The sequence below is a fragment of the Malus domestica genome, chromosome 03 (genome assembly GCF_042453785.1).
Source record: "Malus domestica chromosome 03, GDT2T_hap1".
Taxonomy (NCBI): Eukaryota; Viridiplantae; Streptophyta; class Magnoliopsida; order Rosales; family Rosaceae; genus Malus; species Malus domestica.
Genome location: NC_091663.1, coordinates 27,510,821 through 27,525,367, shown reverse-complemented (window position 1 = coordinate 27,525,367; position 14,547 = coordinate 27,510,821). Strand labels below are relative to the sequence as shown.

The 14,547-nt window shown below is 38.9% G+C and overlaps 3 protein-coding genes and 1 non-coding gene across 4 annotated transcripts; 2 read left to right on the top strand and 2 right to left on the bottom strand.

Moving 5' to 3' along the window:
- Positions 1-1,900: 1,900 nt before the first annotated feature.
- On the top strand, positions 1,901-5,793 carry LOC103434693 (probable folate-biopterin transporter 4). The gene is made up of 7 exons (XM_008373041.4): positions 1,901-2,144; positions 2,556-2,683; positions 3,278-3,499; positions 3,835-4,290; positions 4,809-5,006; positions 5,092-5,229; positions 5,311-5,793. The coding sequence occupies exons 1-7, from the start codon at positions 2,064-2,066 to the stop codon at positions 5,570-5,572; spliced, it is 1,485 nt and encodes a 494-aa protein (XP_008371263.1). The 5' UTR covers positions 1,901-2,063; the 3' UTR covers positions 5,573-5,793.
- A 1,511-nt stretch (positions 5,794-7,304) lies between these two features.
- TRNAM-CAU (transfer RNA methionine (anticodon CAU)) lies at positions 7,305-7,376 on the bottom strand. Its single transcript has one exon. It is a non-coding gene; the product is annotated as a tRNA-Met (tRNA).
- LOC103434696 (vacuolar protein sorting-associated protein 22 homolog 1-like) lies at positions 7,339-9,657 on the top strand. Its single transcript, XM_008373043.4, has 7 exons — positions 7,339-7,561; positions 7,647-7,757; positions 7,968-8,103; positions 8,223-8,377; positions 8,986-9,093; positions 9,189-9,278; positions 9,394-9,657. The coding sequence occupies exons 1-7, from the start codon at positions 7,511-7,513 to the stop codon at positions 9,493-9,495; spliced, it is 753 nt and encodes a 250-aa protein (XP_008371265.3). The 5' UTR covers positions 7,339-7,510; the 3' UTR covers positions 9,496-9,657.
- On the bottom strand, positions 9,624-11,115 carry LOC103434694 (fatty acid desaturase 4, chloroplastic-like). Its single transcript, XM_008373042.4, has one exon. It carries the CDS (start codon positions 10,974-10,976, stop codon positions 10,011-10,013), a length of 966 nt encoding a protein of 321 aa, XP_008371264.1. The 5' UTR covers positions 10,977-11,115; the 3' UTR covers positions 9,624-10,010.
- Positions 11,116-14,547: the final 3,432 nt, after the last annotated feature.

The following is a 14,547-nucleotide window of genomic DNA, read 5'->3' as shown; positions in this document are numbered from 1 at the left end:
CTATTAACTATATGTGGACCCGGGTGCTGAGGTGTCAAGAAATGGGAGGACCTCTGGACGTGGCCAGCAGCCGTGTAATCTATTAACTATATACACCCCAAAATGTCGAAAATCTCCGGGCCCGGGTGCTGAGGGATATGGGAATGGTGTCCGTTTATCGTACATCGTGTAATCAGAAATCATTTTAAATATTTTATTTAAAAATAAATATAAACAGTACTCATGGACCAAAATATAGATAATATCGGCGAAATATCAATATTATTGCGAGATGCAACCCAAAAATACTTGAAAATTTCTGAAAAGTCTCAATCTCATCTGGACGTGGCCAACAGCCATGTAATCTATTAACTATATGTGGACCCGGGTGCTGAGGTGTCAAGAAATGGGAGGACCTCTGGACGTGGCCAGCAGCCGTGTAATTTATTAACTATATACACCCCAAAATGTCGAAAATCTCCGGGCCCGGGTGCTGAGGGATATGGGAATGGTGTCCGTTTATCGTACATCGTGTAATCAGAAATCATTTTAAATATTTTATTTAAAAATAAATATAAACAGTACTCATGGACCAAAATATAGATAATATCGGCGAAATATCAATATTATTGCGAGATGCAACCCAAAAATACTTGAAAATTTCTGAAAAGTCTCAATCTTGCGCATAGAAGGATTCGAACCCCTCCCATTTGACTCCTTCAACACCTTGAACACCATATCACTTATGTTTTTGTGAAAATATGCTAAAATATTTATATATATGGTTTTGTTTTGAATTCTTTTTGCAAGAAACAAATTTGCACATATTCCAAATTTTTTGTGGTAGTATATTTTAAATTGTGTCAATTAATTACTTAGTCAATGACATGTGGTTTTTAATTTTTCTATTTTTTATTTGGTCACTTACATGTAGGGTTGGAAAAAATTCCCGAAAATCCCAAACCAAACTGAAAAAGTCCCAAACCCAAACCGAAAAATCCCAAACCAAAACTATTCCGAAAAATACCGACATTTTCAATATGGGATTGGTTTCCAAATCCCATTTGTTTGGTAATCCCGAAATCCTGAAAAATACCGAAGTATTCGGTTTTCTATTGACTTTTGGGTTTTGGTTCTTGAAAGCCATTGTCATGGTTGCTGACTACTCTTCACAATACACTTACTTTACACATAGAGATGATGAAGATAGTGAAATTTTTTAACCTTATAGGAACTTTATGTGGTACTAAGTCACTCATGTATTTTACTATGCAATGTACAAAGTGTGAAATATTGTACTAATTCATTATTTATAAATGATTATGGTGTGTTTAAACTTCTTTCATTAATTACTACATATTTTCTACTCACAATGTTTGTCAGCTTGCTATATAATCAATTTAAATCAGTTAAATCCATCATGCAATGCATTTCCTTCCATTTTTTGTGATAAACTAATAGACAATTGACTAAATAAACATCTTGCAAAGTTTCAATAAAAATTTCCAAGTTTTTCTTACAATTTTCGTGTTTTTAAACTATTGATATTTACGATATCATCGATATTTTAGATCATGACAGTACTTGATAAAAACTGATTACGATTCACAGATATGATTTATGGATCCCTAGAATCCTCACTAAAAGAATCCGGAAAAGATCTTCTCTGATTAATGTGAGGACTCGTGGACTTACTGTGGGCCCCGGCGCTGAGGTGTCAAGAAATGGGAGGACCTCTGGACGTGGCCAGCGGCCATGTAATCTATTAACTATATGTGGGCCAGGGCGCTGAGGTGTCAAGAAATGGGAGGATCTCTGGACGTGGCCAGCAACCGTGTAATCCATTAACTATTTGCACCCAAAATGTCGAAACTCTCCCCCCCCCTCCCCCATGAAAGGCAACTTTCCACTACAAGTCTACAAAGCGAGATACGAAATAGGGGGTAAAATTGTCCATCGGACAAATTAACGCCGAAAGGAAAACCGTTGGAAGACTCCAAAGAAGAAACCGAAAAAACATTGAGTTGTCTGCGTTCGATAGACAGACGCAGAATAAGCTCGAACTCAAAGCTCCCAGAGAAAAAATGATACAATGGCTGACGAGGTTGAGAGCTGCATTTGGCGCCTCGTTCATCTGGCTCGTTTGCTTGATTTACTTCACCCAGGTTCTCTCTCTCTCTCTCTCTCTCTCTCTCTAGAATTATATCTTTTTTGTTGATCCTGGTGTACTTTGAATCTCGCTGTTTAATTAGTTTCTTGATTTTTGAGGAAATTAATTTTCTGGGGCGTTGCGGAATGAGGTTTTTAGCATTTCTAGGAGGTGGAGATTGCGATTCTAAGGTTTTGGGTTGCTGGGTTTTGTGTTTTTATTGATTTGGGTGATTTTTGAGAGAGATCTGTATTTGAAAGTGTCCTTATGTAGAAGTTGGGAATGATATTATATTAGGAGGCATGTGAAATTTTTGATCTTTCAAATTATCGAAATTAAACACGATTGATGTGAAATTGTTTCTTGGATGTTGGTTTTAAGAAGAATCTGTATGGTGATTGATAAGTGCCTGTTTGATGTATGGTAGGGTTTCAGATCCTTTGTATGGACGGCAGTGTCTTACCAGCTGAAAGATAGGCTTAAGTTGTCTCCATCGTCTTCCCAGTTCGCGTTTTCGATAGCTTTCTTTCCATGGAGCGTTAAACCGCTATACGGGTATGGATCTTCTGTTACTCAGTACACACAAGGAACGTGCACGTTTTGGATGTTTTAGATAATTTAGATGTGTTCTTAAGTATGTAAGCATTAAAAGGCTTTCTTCTGTATAGCAGCTTCCATAACCTTTATGTGCTGCTTGTTTGCATCCTTTTTTATTTGAATTCAAAGCACAAATTAGTCTTCGTAGTGAAGTCATTTAGAAACAAATCTGGAGTAATTTAATGAAAAAGAAATCATCATGTAATGTGACAAAAGATGTGCTTGATTCTTTTGCTTATTATCATAAGGGTACTGTCGTCCTAAGCATTGAATTTATGTTGTAGCTCAGAGAGTCGGAATGGGGGACATGCTTTTTTGTCTTTCGCAATGTGCCCACGTATTAATACATTTCATGCGAGTGCATGAGCAAATACAGTTAGTTAGACATAGAGTTACACATCTCAATGGCGATTATCTTTGAGTGCCCAAAGGAAAAAAAAGGGGCTAGCTTGCAGTTCCTGAGTTTGCAGTCCAAGCATTAAAGCTACCTTTTTTGTATTTGCATTTTCTTATTAGTTCTTTCGAACCTGATTTTGCGTGTCTTTTATGCAGAATTGTGTCTGATTGTATTCCAATAAAAGGAAGAAAAAGGGTTCCCTACTTAGTGATTGCAACTGTGCTCTCTCTTGTGCCATGGCTTGTTCTTGGCCTGAATGCGACATTGAGGAATTCCAGTTGGCAACTCATGACCTTCTTAACAGTCCAGAACCTGGGCTCAGCGATGGCAGATGTAGTAGTTGATGCAATGATTGCTGAGGCAGTAAGACATGAAAAGTACGTACAAAACTGAGATTCTTTCAATTTATTTGCAATGCAGTTTGAGTTGCATATCAAGTACCCTGCAAACTTACTTTGCCAACATAAAGATCTATTGGCATGCAATCAGATGAACTGCTTACGTTTCATGCCTTAATTTCGGGAATTAGCATGATTGTAACTGGCCCTACAGTAGGCTCCCCTGTAAATGTCTTGTATTGCCCCAAATGAAGATGTGCATATTTCATTCCCCCTTATTTCTGCTGAAATTTTGTCTAGTTCATCATGGATCTTTGTTCCCTTGTTAATGTGTTAAAGGATACAACTTGATATCTTAAAATTACCTTTATCAGGGCCTCATTTGCTGGAGACCTCCAGTCGATATCATGGTTTGCAATGGCTTTTGGTGGCATATGCGGGAGTTTATTAGGAGGATATGCACTGACCAACTTACAGATACACACAATTTTTCTGCTTTTTTCTGTTCTACCATCCATACAGTTGTTGTCATGTGGCTTGGTTGAGGAGAAATCTGTAGATAGTAAAGTTTTGCTTGAATCTTCTGATTCAAGAAGCTCCGATGGAGCGAATGGGAATAGTAGTTTTCTGGATGATGATAATTTCTCAGAGAAATCCAATACCACCATGTCAAGGAGGAAGAAGAGCAATAAGGGCAAGCAAAAGAAATCAGTTTCTGGTAAACTCGAGTTTGCTGGAAAAGAAGACTCATTGGCTTCACGGTGGTTTCACTCTCTCAAAGCAGCCACTTATAGTTTGTGCCACGCATTTAAACAACCACTAATTTTGAGGTAATTCAATTTTTGTTTATTTACTTGAGTTTCTTTCCATAGAGGTCGCACTTGGTGCGATGGCAAGTGCCTTCGCCCATGAGCGGTAGGTCTCGGGTTCGAGACTTGGGAGCAGCCTCTCCATAAATGGGGGTAAGGCTAGCCGACATTCACCTCTCCCAGACCCTGCGTAAAGCGGGAGCCTTGTGCACTGGGTACGACCTTACTTGAGTTTCTTTCCATGCCAGTTGAAGGAACACGTTGAGATTTTCCCTCTCTAGATCTGTTGCCATTGTTACAGTAACACACAATGATCTGGTCCGTGAATAAAAAGTTCCAAGAGTCTAGAATTTATGGGGAAACTCTAGAGAGATCTAGGGAGTCTAAATTAAATGTTTCTTTCCATCGTTGCTACTTGGTCCTGATGTCAATCTAAATGTTTATTTTTTCCTGGAGATATAATTTGCTATTTTTCTCAGGATGTGGATATATTTTGAATTTTAATCTTGCTTACATTTGATTTTACTTTGTCTGATCAGACCAATGGCTTGGTTTTTCCTAGCACACGTTTCCATTCCGAACCTCTCGACTGTTATGTTTTATTATCAGACAGAGTATTTGAGCTTGGATGCATCCTTTTTGGGCACTGCACGTGTTGTGGGATGGTTAGGCCTCATGCTTGGAACCTTTGTCTATAATCGTTACTTAAAGACGATGAAATTAAGAAGAATACTGATGTAAGTACAATGATCTTCTGTTAATATTCTATCCCCTTCTGTTGAGATTATTTTGTTGATGGTGTATTGGTCTTGATCCATGCAGGTTGTCTCATCTTGGTTTGTCGATCTTGACACTCCTAGATCTGGTTTTAGTCACTCGAGTAAATCTTTCATACGGAATATCGGACAAAATTATGGTTCTTTTTGGCTCAGCTCTCAGTGACGCGATCAATCAATTCAAGTATGTGCATACTTTCTCATAGTAAATCTTTATTCATCACTTAATCCGTCTTACTAACAAGAAAGATCCCGTGAACTGCAGGTTTATGCCGTTCCTGATCTTATCTGGGCAGCTATGCCCACCGGGAATTGAAGGGACTCTGTTTGCCCTCTTTATGTCAATAAACAACTTAGGATCTACGTTGGGGTCATTTGTCGGCGCTGGCGTTGCATCAGTTCTGAACATCTCTTCAGGTTCTTTTGACAACCTTCCTTTGGGAATTGCCATTCAAATTCTCTGCACTTTCATCCCGATTGGCTTTCTGTTTTTGATACCAAAGGAAGCTACAGGGTTATCGGCGTAGGTTCAAATTTGTCATTTGTCTAATACGGTAGAGGATTTCATAGTTAGTGAAAAAGAATCGAATATATATCTTTTGCGAGATCTTCTCGAATTGAGAGTTCTTTACAGATGCACACTGGATTTTGAAGTTGTAGAAACTTGTGAATGACACAATTCCAATTTACTACGCGGAATTTATATATATGTGATATATGAAAAAATCAAGATATGACGGTTAAAACATTCAGAGTAATGTACTCCAGAGCACTCATGAATTTTTTATTGGGCTTTTGGTTTGGTTGCTCTCGAGCAAAGAACAATTAAGAATCAAGGCTCGATTTCCTCTACCAGGAGTTGGGCGCCGCAATGAGAATGGCTTAGTTTCCAATAGTTAAAATTTTAAGATAGATATAAGAACAAAAATAATTAGTTTCTTTCTTTGGTTGGAAAACAAAATAATTGGTTAGATTTTTCAGACTGTTACATTGCCTCCGTTTGTCGGCATGACAAATACGAAGGCCACCAATATTATTGTTTGGAAATGTTTTTAAAAAAATTGAAATTGTTTTTGATAAAATCGATTTTGGGTTGTAATAGCATTTGAATACTTTTTGGAAGAAGCACTAAATATATTTTCTTGCATGAAGCACTTTCATGATCTATTTGGATTTTTAGTATGAGATTGGTTTCAAAAACATTTACACCAAAAGTGCTTTTAATCATTTAAAAGCATTTCCAAATGAGTCCCAATAGTGCAAACAATCTTTATATGGATACCAATTTAAGCTGGTGTGCTTAGAATGGTGCCCTAAGCATGTTTCTAGTGTAAAGAAAAAAAATCCCTAAAATAGGGAATTGGATCCACTCTGAACCTTAGTGTCTAGAGCCTAGGGATAAAAAAATATGGACCACGCACAAATTGAACCCGACAGTTCTCATTACCTCATTCCGCTGACCCATCTCACACAAACCAATAACCCTGATTCTTTTCTTTCTATTTTTTCACACAATCAAAGGCCCAATTTTCTTGATCCCTAGGCTCTGGACACATGTCCGTACCTTTCTTTGCTTATGCTAATAATAATATACATTCATACAACAAGCTACATACTAGCTTTAAGAAAATTAGTCGTACTAAGGTATGAAGGTAAAGTAAAAGGATTTTCTTATCTATGAGATTTCAGCCGACAGAGGTGAAAGGTAAGTAGCACTTCACCGGATTAATGGTGTTGTGTTTTCCACTGACACGAAAGCTTCTTATGCTGATAACGTGTTGTGAAACCGACGGTATGTGTGCAGTGGAACATAAAGTAAATGAGACACAATATTTACGAGGTTTGGAAAGTGTGCCTACATCCTCAGGATAGTAGAAGTGGTCTCTCTCAATTATCATACTGAAATTACAAAGTAATGGAAACAATACATTGTATTTATGCTTCTCTATCATATTTGTAAGTTGATAGGTCTTTATATAGAGAAACTATATCTTCTTTTTTAAAGTTAAGAAATGTAAAAGTAGACAGCACAACTTCAATATTTGTTAGCTGTTGTGACTTTTCTTCAAGTGGGTCATCCACCTTTATAATAACTCGTGTATTAACGTCCTTTGATTCTCATTTTATTTGCAAGATTGTGCAGTGTATAAAGGGTCTCTGCGAACCACTTCCCTTTCTTCAAAGTGTCAACATTTTGGAACTTAGAGTTCTCTAAATTTGCGGTTTCGCTCAGCAAAACCGAAAAATAAAAGGTTTATATATCAGAGCCAGGTTTCGATCCTGGGACCTGTGGGTTATGGGCCCACCACGCTTCCGCTGCGCCACTCTGATTGTTAAGAATTCAACTCCCACAAAACTATTTATTGAAAATTGAGATTTTGCCAAGTTAATGGTTGGGAGTTGGCTTCCCGTGCTACCTCATCGTCCTCAACTCCACTGAAGCGGGTCGCGGAAGAAGAACAACGATGAGGAGGAGACCTGGAATCGGCGGCTTGCAGAACGCCGCTGCCTCTAGGGTTTGTGATTTTTCTTCTTCTCCGCCCTTGATTTCGGCCGCCAATTCCTGGAATCCGATTACCCAAATCTGTCCTTTATTTGCAGGACCAATATCGTCTGCTGGGCGAGAATGTTGCCAAGATCAGAACCGATCTCATGAAGGAGCAGCTCACCACTTTCCGAACGCAGTTGGAAGATTTCGCTCGAAAGCACAAGGTCCCATTTTTCTTCTCAATCAATCAATTTCAGTACCAAATTATGTCAAAAAAGTTTACTGTTTGGCAAGTGGTAGATTGTCCTGGCGGATAGATTGTTCCTCTTAATCCATTGCGTTTCGGGTTCAAACCCTCCCCTTCCTTCCGTAAGACTAGGAATATCGCTTCGTGGTACAAAGTTTATATCGACTGTTTGATATGGATGATGCAGAATGACATTCGAAAGAACCCAGCTTTCAGATCACAATTTCACAACATGTGCACGAAGGTCGGAGTAGATCCCTTGGCATCCAATAAGGGTTTCTGGGCAGAGCTTTTGGGGATTGGTGATTTCTACTATGAACTTGGTTGGTACCCATCTTAATATCATTGCATGCCTTTAATTGGGTATGAATTGATTTGGTTGTTGCCAAGATTGTTCGGATATATATGTGTGATCTAAAAGGGAGCGAATTTGGTTAGACAGGGGTGCAAATTGTTGACATTTGCTTGGCAACAAGACCCCACAATGGGGGTTTGATCAACCTGCAGGAACTCTGCAGTCTGCTTCGTCAGAGGCGGAAGAGTGACCGTGAAGCTGTTTCCGAGGATGATTGCCTGCGTGCTATAAGCAAGCTCAAGGTAATTTGTTTTAGCTTTTCCATACATTACATGTACAAGTTTCCTTCAGAGTTGATGCGAACAAGGCACTTTGTTTGGAAGACCTTAGTCAAGTGATTTCCACCCAGACTGACAGTAAGAGTAGTGGATTGTTTGCTTCTACGGTTTTACTAGAAGAGGTTCACGGTGAATTCATGCCACATTTTTGTCATGGGACTGACAACACTGCCTGGTGATTGCTGGAAGGGATATTAAGTTTTGTTATCATTGTCGATGATGGTAATAATTGTTAGAGTATAATCTCATCTTGAGGAAGAGTTGACTTTAAGTGAGTTTGTCACTGCAACTGTATGAATAGCAAATAGTATAACTTTCTCTACTGACTTCATGCCACATTACGCAATTCGTTTAGTACACGTCAAAGCTTACAATTCCTTCTTATTTTGACCTCATCTCAAATTCTGTGTTTCATGATCTGGAATCGCGTTATCACGTTATTGACTCTTAAGCATTTCATATACTCTCTCTTAAGCAATGCATCATATCGTATCCCTGCAGTACGATGTACCATACTAGCATGATTTTTTACTAAGTGATGCATTGTACTTACATGTATTACTTGATTTCAGGTATTAGGTAATGGTTATGAGGTTATTTCTGTTGGAAAGAGAAAGCTTGTTCGTTCTGTTCCAACTGAGTTGAACAAAGACCATAATGAAATTTTAGAGCTAGCCCAGGTTCCAATCTTTTGTTTTATCTTCCTCCTAACTTTACATGGAAATTTTATCATAGATTGATTATTTATGGTTATGCTCCGCTTCTGTTCTATTAGGCTCAAGGCTTTGTGACTGTCCCTGAGGTGGAGAGACGGCTATCTTGGACCACTGGCCGTGCAATCGATGCCTTTGACACTTTATTAGATGTAAGTTGATGACATTTACTAATCTACTCATATTAGTATCCTCACTCTTGCCCTTTAGTCTATTTTATATGTATAGTAGGACTCCTGGGGCTCAATAAACCATTGATTTTCTCAGGAGGGTCTTGCAATGATTGATGATGGTCACAAAGATGGTGTACGCCGATATTGGTTCCCCTGTGTATCTTCCATCTCCACTCCACTAGGAGCCGACAGTTAACAAACACGAAATTTCTCAACATAATGGAGTTCAAAAGGGTTATAGGTGCATACCCAAACATTTGTGATTTATTTGTATTTTCCTTTTGTAATACTAGTTGGTTCAACAGACTGCTGCTGGATAATGTATTTCATGGTATAAAGAAGACGTTTGCATTTGAAAGTTGCGTGTTTTCTTGATACATGAATCTTGAACTAGATGAAGCTGATACAATAACTGGTGATCACATACATAGACATCAACTAATCTTTTGAAAGAAATACTGCATTATACATATGCAGTGAGTAAATAATTCTGTGAACTGAAGAAATGGTGGGTAATCAATTACGGGAAGTGATTTCCGCACTTTCTGCCCTTCCCTATTCACCTCCGACACTCCTCTCTTTAGTTCCGTCGTTCATTCTCCTATGAATTATTCAATGTACTGGGTAGATAGAATCGAGGACTGTTGGAATTGAAAATGTGAGTGTGGAAATCACCCGCTTTAATTAAAATCCCCAAAAGAACAAAAAGGTTCATTGGGCTGGAAGTTGTGAAGCAGTCTCAATTTCTTCAGTCCATTCAGAGGTAGGCTCACTCCAAGACCTGGGTCTTAACCCTAGGTTAAAATACAAGATCATCTCCAATGCCTCGAAAACCTTGTGCTGATCCAAAAGCTCATTCCAAATCCCACTTACAATGCAGTAATTGTTGTTATAAGGCTGCCGATGGTGTGCTGCATGTTGCGACCGGGATACCAAGACTCCTAAATCTTGCAACGCCACCACGAGCGGTGGCAGGCGGCTTTTAGTGCCGTGAGCCCAAGCATGAAACTGTTGGCTAAACATAATGGAGCCGGAGCACATTGCAACAAACCCATTAACAACCGGATCATCACACACAAGGTTTATAGGAAGCACAATGAAAGTCACCACGCGAGCTAAGGCATGTAAATTGTTGGCAAATTGGCGCTTAGTGATTGTCCAAGGCCACTTATGATGGCCTTGGAACGCTTCGATCTGGACGCCAAAAATTGGAGTCGAGGCATCGCCATAATTGTCAATGCCCCAATGGTACACTCCGGACCCAAGGTCTGCCAGCACATACCCAACCAAGCCTGCCAAAATGGGCTCGAGCCATATGTGTGAATCAGCTGCACAAGTTATGGACTTGGCTAGAGAAACAAGGACAGTAGTGCACCCACTTGCCACCCATGTACGGTGAGACCATGTGGATAGCAAACTTGGGTCATTGGGTCGTGGAGGACGGATGGTGGTGTGAGTGTCTCTGAGTAGGGCGGGTGAGGGTGAGGGTGAGGGTGAGGGTGAGGGCTCGAGCCACTGTAGTGGCGGTTTGATGACTAGCTTTTCCGGGCTGGGGTTCGCCTTGGTAGTGGTGTTGGTGGCGGAGCAATGCACTCGAGTGCGGAGGATTGGAGTGTGGGAAGTGTGGAGTTGGTTTTTGGGACTTGGGAGGAACTTGGTTTGGGTTAAGATAGCCATTGGAGGGTGCTAATGAAAAAAGAGTATAAGAGGCTAACTGGAGGCAATATATATATATAACATTTGTTTGTGGTGATGAGAAGCTAAGGAGAAAATATTGTGGCAGGCATAGGGTAGCGTGGGGTTATCAACTCCTCAATCTCCTTCTTGTTACTTTGTCACAGATAATGTTCTTTTGGACTTAAAATGTCACCCTCCCCTCCCCCATATAAAATACTCAAATATTGCTATGATGATTTTTCTTTGTCGTGTAATAGTTAAAAAGGTCGTACCCAGTGTACAAGACTCCCGCTTTACGCAGGGTTAGATATATTATATTAAATTGTGTATTTGAATACAAATTCAAATAATTTGTAGCTTAAGTAATTAAAAACGCAAGCTATTAGCAGCTTGGCAACGCCTCATTAACAAGAGAACATTATCTTTTTCTTTATATGGTGATGAAAATGAAAATTCATGGCATGCTTCTCAGACAGCTTGAGATTTGACAATACTAGTGGACATGTTTTTGTATTCAACTAGACCACGCAAAAAACTCAGTTGAACAGTCAATGGCCTTTCATATGGCAAATTACAAACGTGGAAACATGTCAGCTGTTTAATCGTGTGGTCATTAGCAAGGTTTGAGATGGGGTGGTGGAATTCTTCGTTTCTCCTTGAGAATGCTTCTTGTAAATTACAGGACTAAAAGTACTCGGCTGTGAATATTAGTCCTCCAGCATCATTCAAATTATGGGCGAGAAGAAAAAACCGGTGAATTGAGAACCGAAACAAACCGAGTCAATTAGCCGAAATTAACCTAGTTGACCAAAACCAAAACCGGAACAAAGCGGCCTAAAACAGTTCAGTTTCTAGTTTTTGCTTTCAAAAATCCGGTTCAAACCAAACTGGGAGTGAATGTGTGCTTTTTTTTCTTTTTAACAAACTATATTATCTATATAAGGGGTGGAGAAGTGGGCTGAGCCTTATAATGAGCTAGTAATAATGTGGTTAAAATCCGTCTTTAGCTAGAATCGAACCTAAGACATCTCACTTACCAATAAAGAGGAATACTACTAAACCGTAGTACTAGTAGGGGTGAATGTGTTCATTAATTTTATTTTTTTAAATTATTAGGCTTCATTCTATAAGCTCAACCGACCATTCCTCTATCGCAACTCAAAACCCAAGGTCCCGTTTGATGAGCTAGATACGATAGGTTGTGATCAATTAAAATAGACTTAAGTCTAATCCATTGTTTGTTGTTTCAAAATTTGAGATGGACATGACTGGATATAATGTGTTATGAATCTACAATAGAGTGAGTTATCTAACATATTCTTAGAGCATTCCCAATGAAAGGCTCTATATATATGGCTGAAAAAGTGGTGGATATAGCCAATTTTAGAGTTCTGAGAAATCTTTAGGGTTTTATAAAAGAACCTTTCTCAATGCCGGGGGGGGGGGCGCTATTTCTTTCGGGCTCTATATGAGGCTGTATATATTTATTTATGTGGTAATTTGATTATGCGATATTTTTTTTTGTGTTAACTTTTCTTAAGTTGATATTTGGACGTATTATCTTCTATTTTTTTAATGAAATTTTCAACCTAAAAAGGTTCAAAATTCTGACATAGTTAGATTTCATCACTTATGAACCGTTCATTGGATTAGATTCATTTATCTCAATCTCATCCGTTGAAAGATATAGACCCCCACTTCATCCTCGGTAATAATTTGATTTTCACGTACAACACAACCATTTACCTAGCACCAATTGGTAAATTAGTATTATGCAAGTGAGCCTTTTTACTATAATAGCTTATGTTGATGCAAAAAATCAGTGGGGACTTTGGTACAACAGAAAATGTTAAGTTTGTGACCTTTGCTAGATTGCTCCGGTCACTAGTGTGGGTAAGTATGCAAATGAATAGAGACAGGGAAGCAAACACAAGATGTACGTGGTTCACCCAGATTGGCTACGTCCACGAAGTAGAGGAGTTCTCATTAATTGTAAAGAGTTTACACAAGTACATAGGTTCAAGCTCTCATTTATTGAGTATTAGTGAATGATTTAGTACAAATGATATTAGGAAATATTGTGGAAGAATGTTCTCCTTTTATAGAAGAGAGTTTCTAGCTTTGATCTGACATTGACACGTGTCGTGTTGTGATTGGCTTCCGATGTTGACATGTGTCGTGCTATGATTGGCTTCTGATGTCGACACGTGTCGCGATGTGATTGGCCTCCTGGTTGGAGGGAAACTCTTCTGGGTCCTTGAAGGTATAACGTTGACTGGTGTTCGGTAGTTTCAGGATTGGTCAAGTATGGTACAAACAACTTATATCATTTTAAGTCTTAAACATTAAACATACAAACAAAATGTAGGAGGATCTCTTGAACAAAAATATGTAAGAAAAAAGAATAAAAAAAAGAATAAAAGGAGAGTATAAGTGTATTCGCAAGTGAAAGGAGAGTGAAAGAATTTGGCTCACATGGGTTGCTACTTTTCTCGTGGGATCCATTGTTTTTTAGGGCTAGATGCAACCCAAATTTATGTTACCCAATAAAGAAAGTTGCTAGCCAATGTGGTGGATCTAGTTTCATTTTCCGGTTTATTGGGGATAAAATTTCTCACTAAGACTTTAAATGTAGTAACCTCATGAGGATAAAGCCCCAATTGAGGATGCTCTTATACATGGGTTACAACTCTTATCTTACCAAGACCCAATCCTATCCAGCCCACCAAACAAGCCTTAAATATTTTTCAAAGCCAAATACCTGTTGACTTTTTGTGTATATTCCTGTAATCTTGGGATTCTTACTTTAATATGTTTTTATGTAAATTATTTCTTCCCTTATTGATAGGATTGTAACATCTTATAAATCCCTCATTGAGAGATGAATAAAATATACAATTATTCCAAAATAACATTCTCTTCTTGACACCAGAGCCTAGGTTAAGGGAAAAAAAAAACCCCGCTGCTGTGTGCAGAATCCAGATCACCAAGCCGCACGCCAAATTATGTAGCGTGTCGTCCGATCATTAGCCGCACCGCCAGTTGTGCTGTGCACCGTATAACTAACGAGCGACGCTGTCGTTGTTGGATCGATCCCTTCTGTTCGTTTGCTTCGCTGCACCAGAGTATACATATTGTGTTGAAGCCCAGAACTCAGATCTCCATATCTGCCACTGTTGGCTGTCGCATGCTGCAATCCAAAATCCGAACCCAACCTTGCACGAACCAACCAGATCCGCCATTGAACTTGCTCACACCCACCATCGCACTAGTCCACGAACCAGTTGCTGCAAGTTTTCGTTTGCTTGCACAAATCCCATCCGCTGCAATCCCTTAGTATTTGCGCGGACTGAAGAAAGGAAACAATTAAAAAGGGAGAAAAAGCAGAAGCATTGCTGTGTTGGAAAAAAAGAAAAGGAAAAGAAAAATGAAAAAGAAGAAAAGAAAAAGAAGAAAAGAAAAAGAAGAAAAGAAAAAGAAAAAAGAAAAAGAAGAAAAGAAAAAGAAAAAAAAAAGGAAACAACAGGAAAAAAAGGAAAAAAAAAGAAAAAGGAAAAAAAGGGAAAATCAT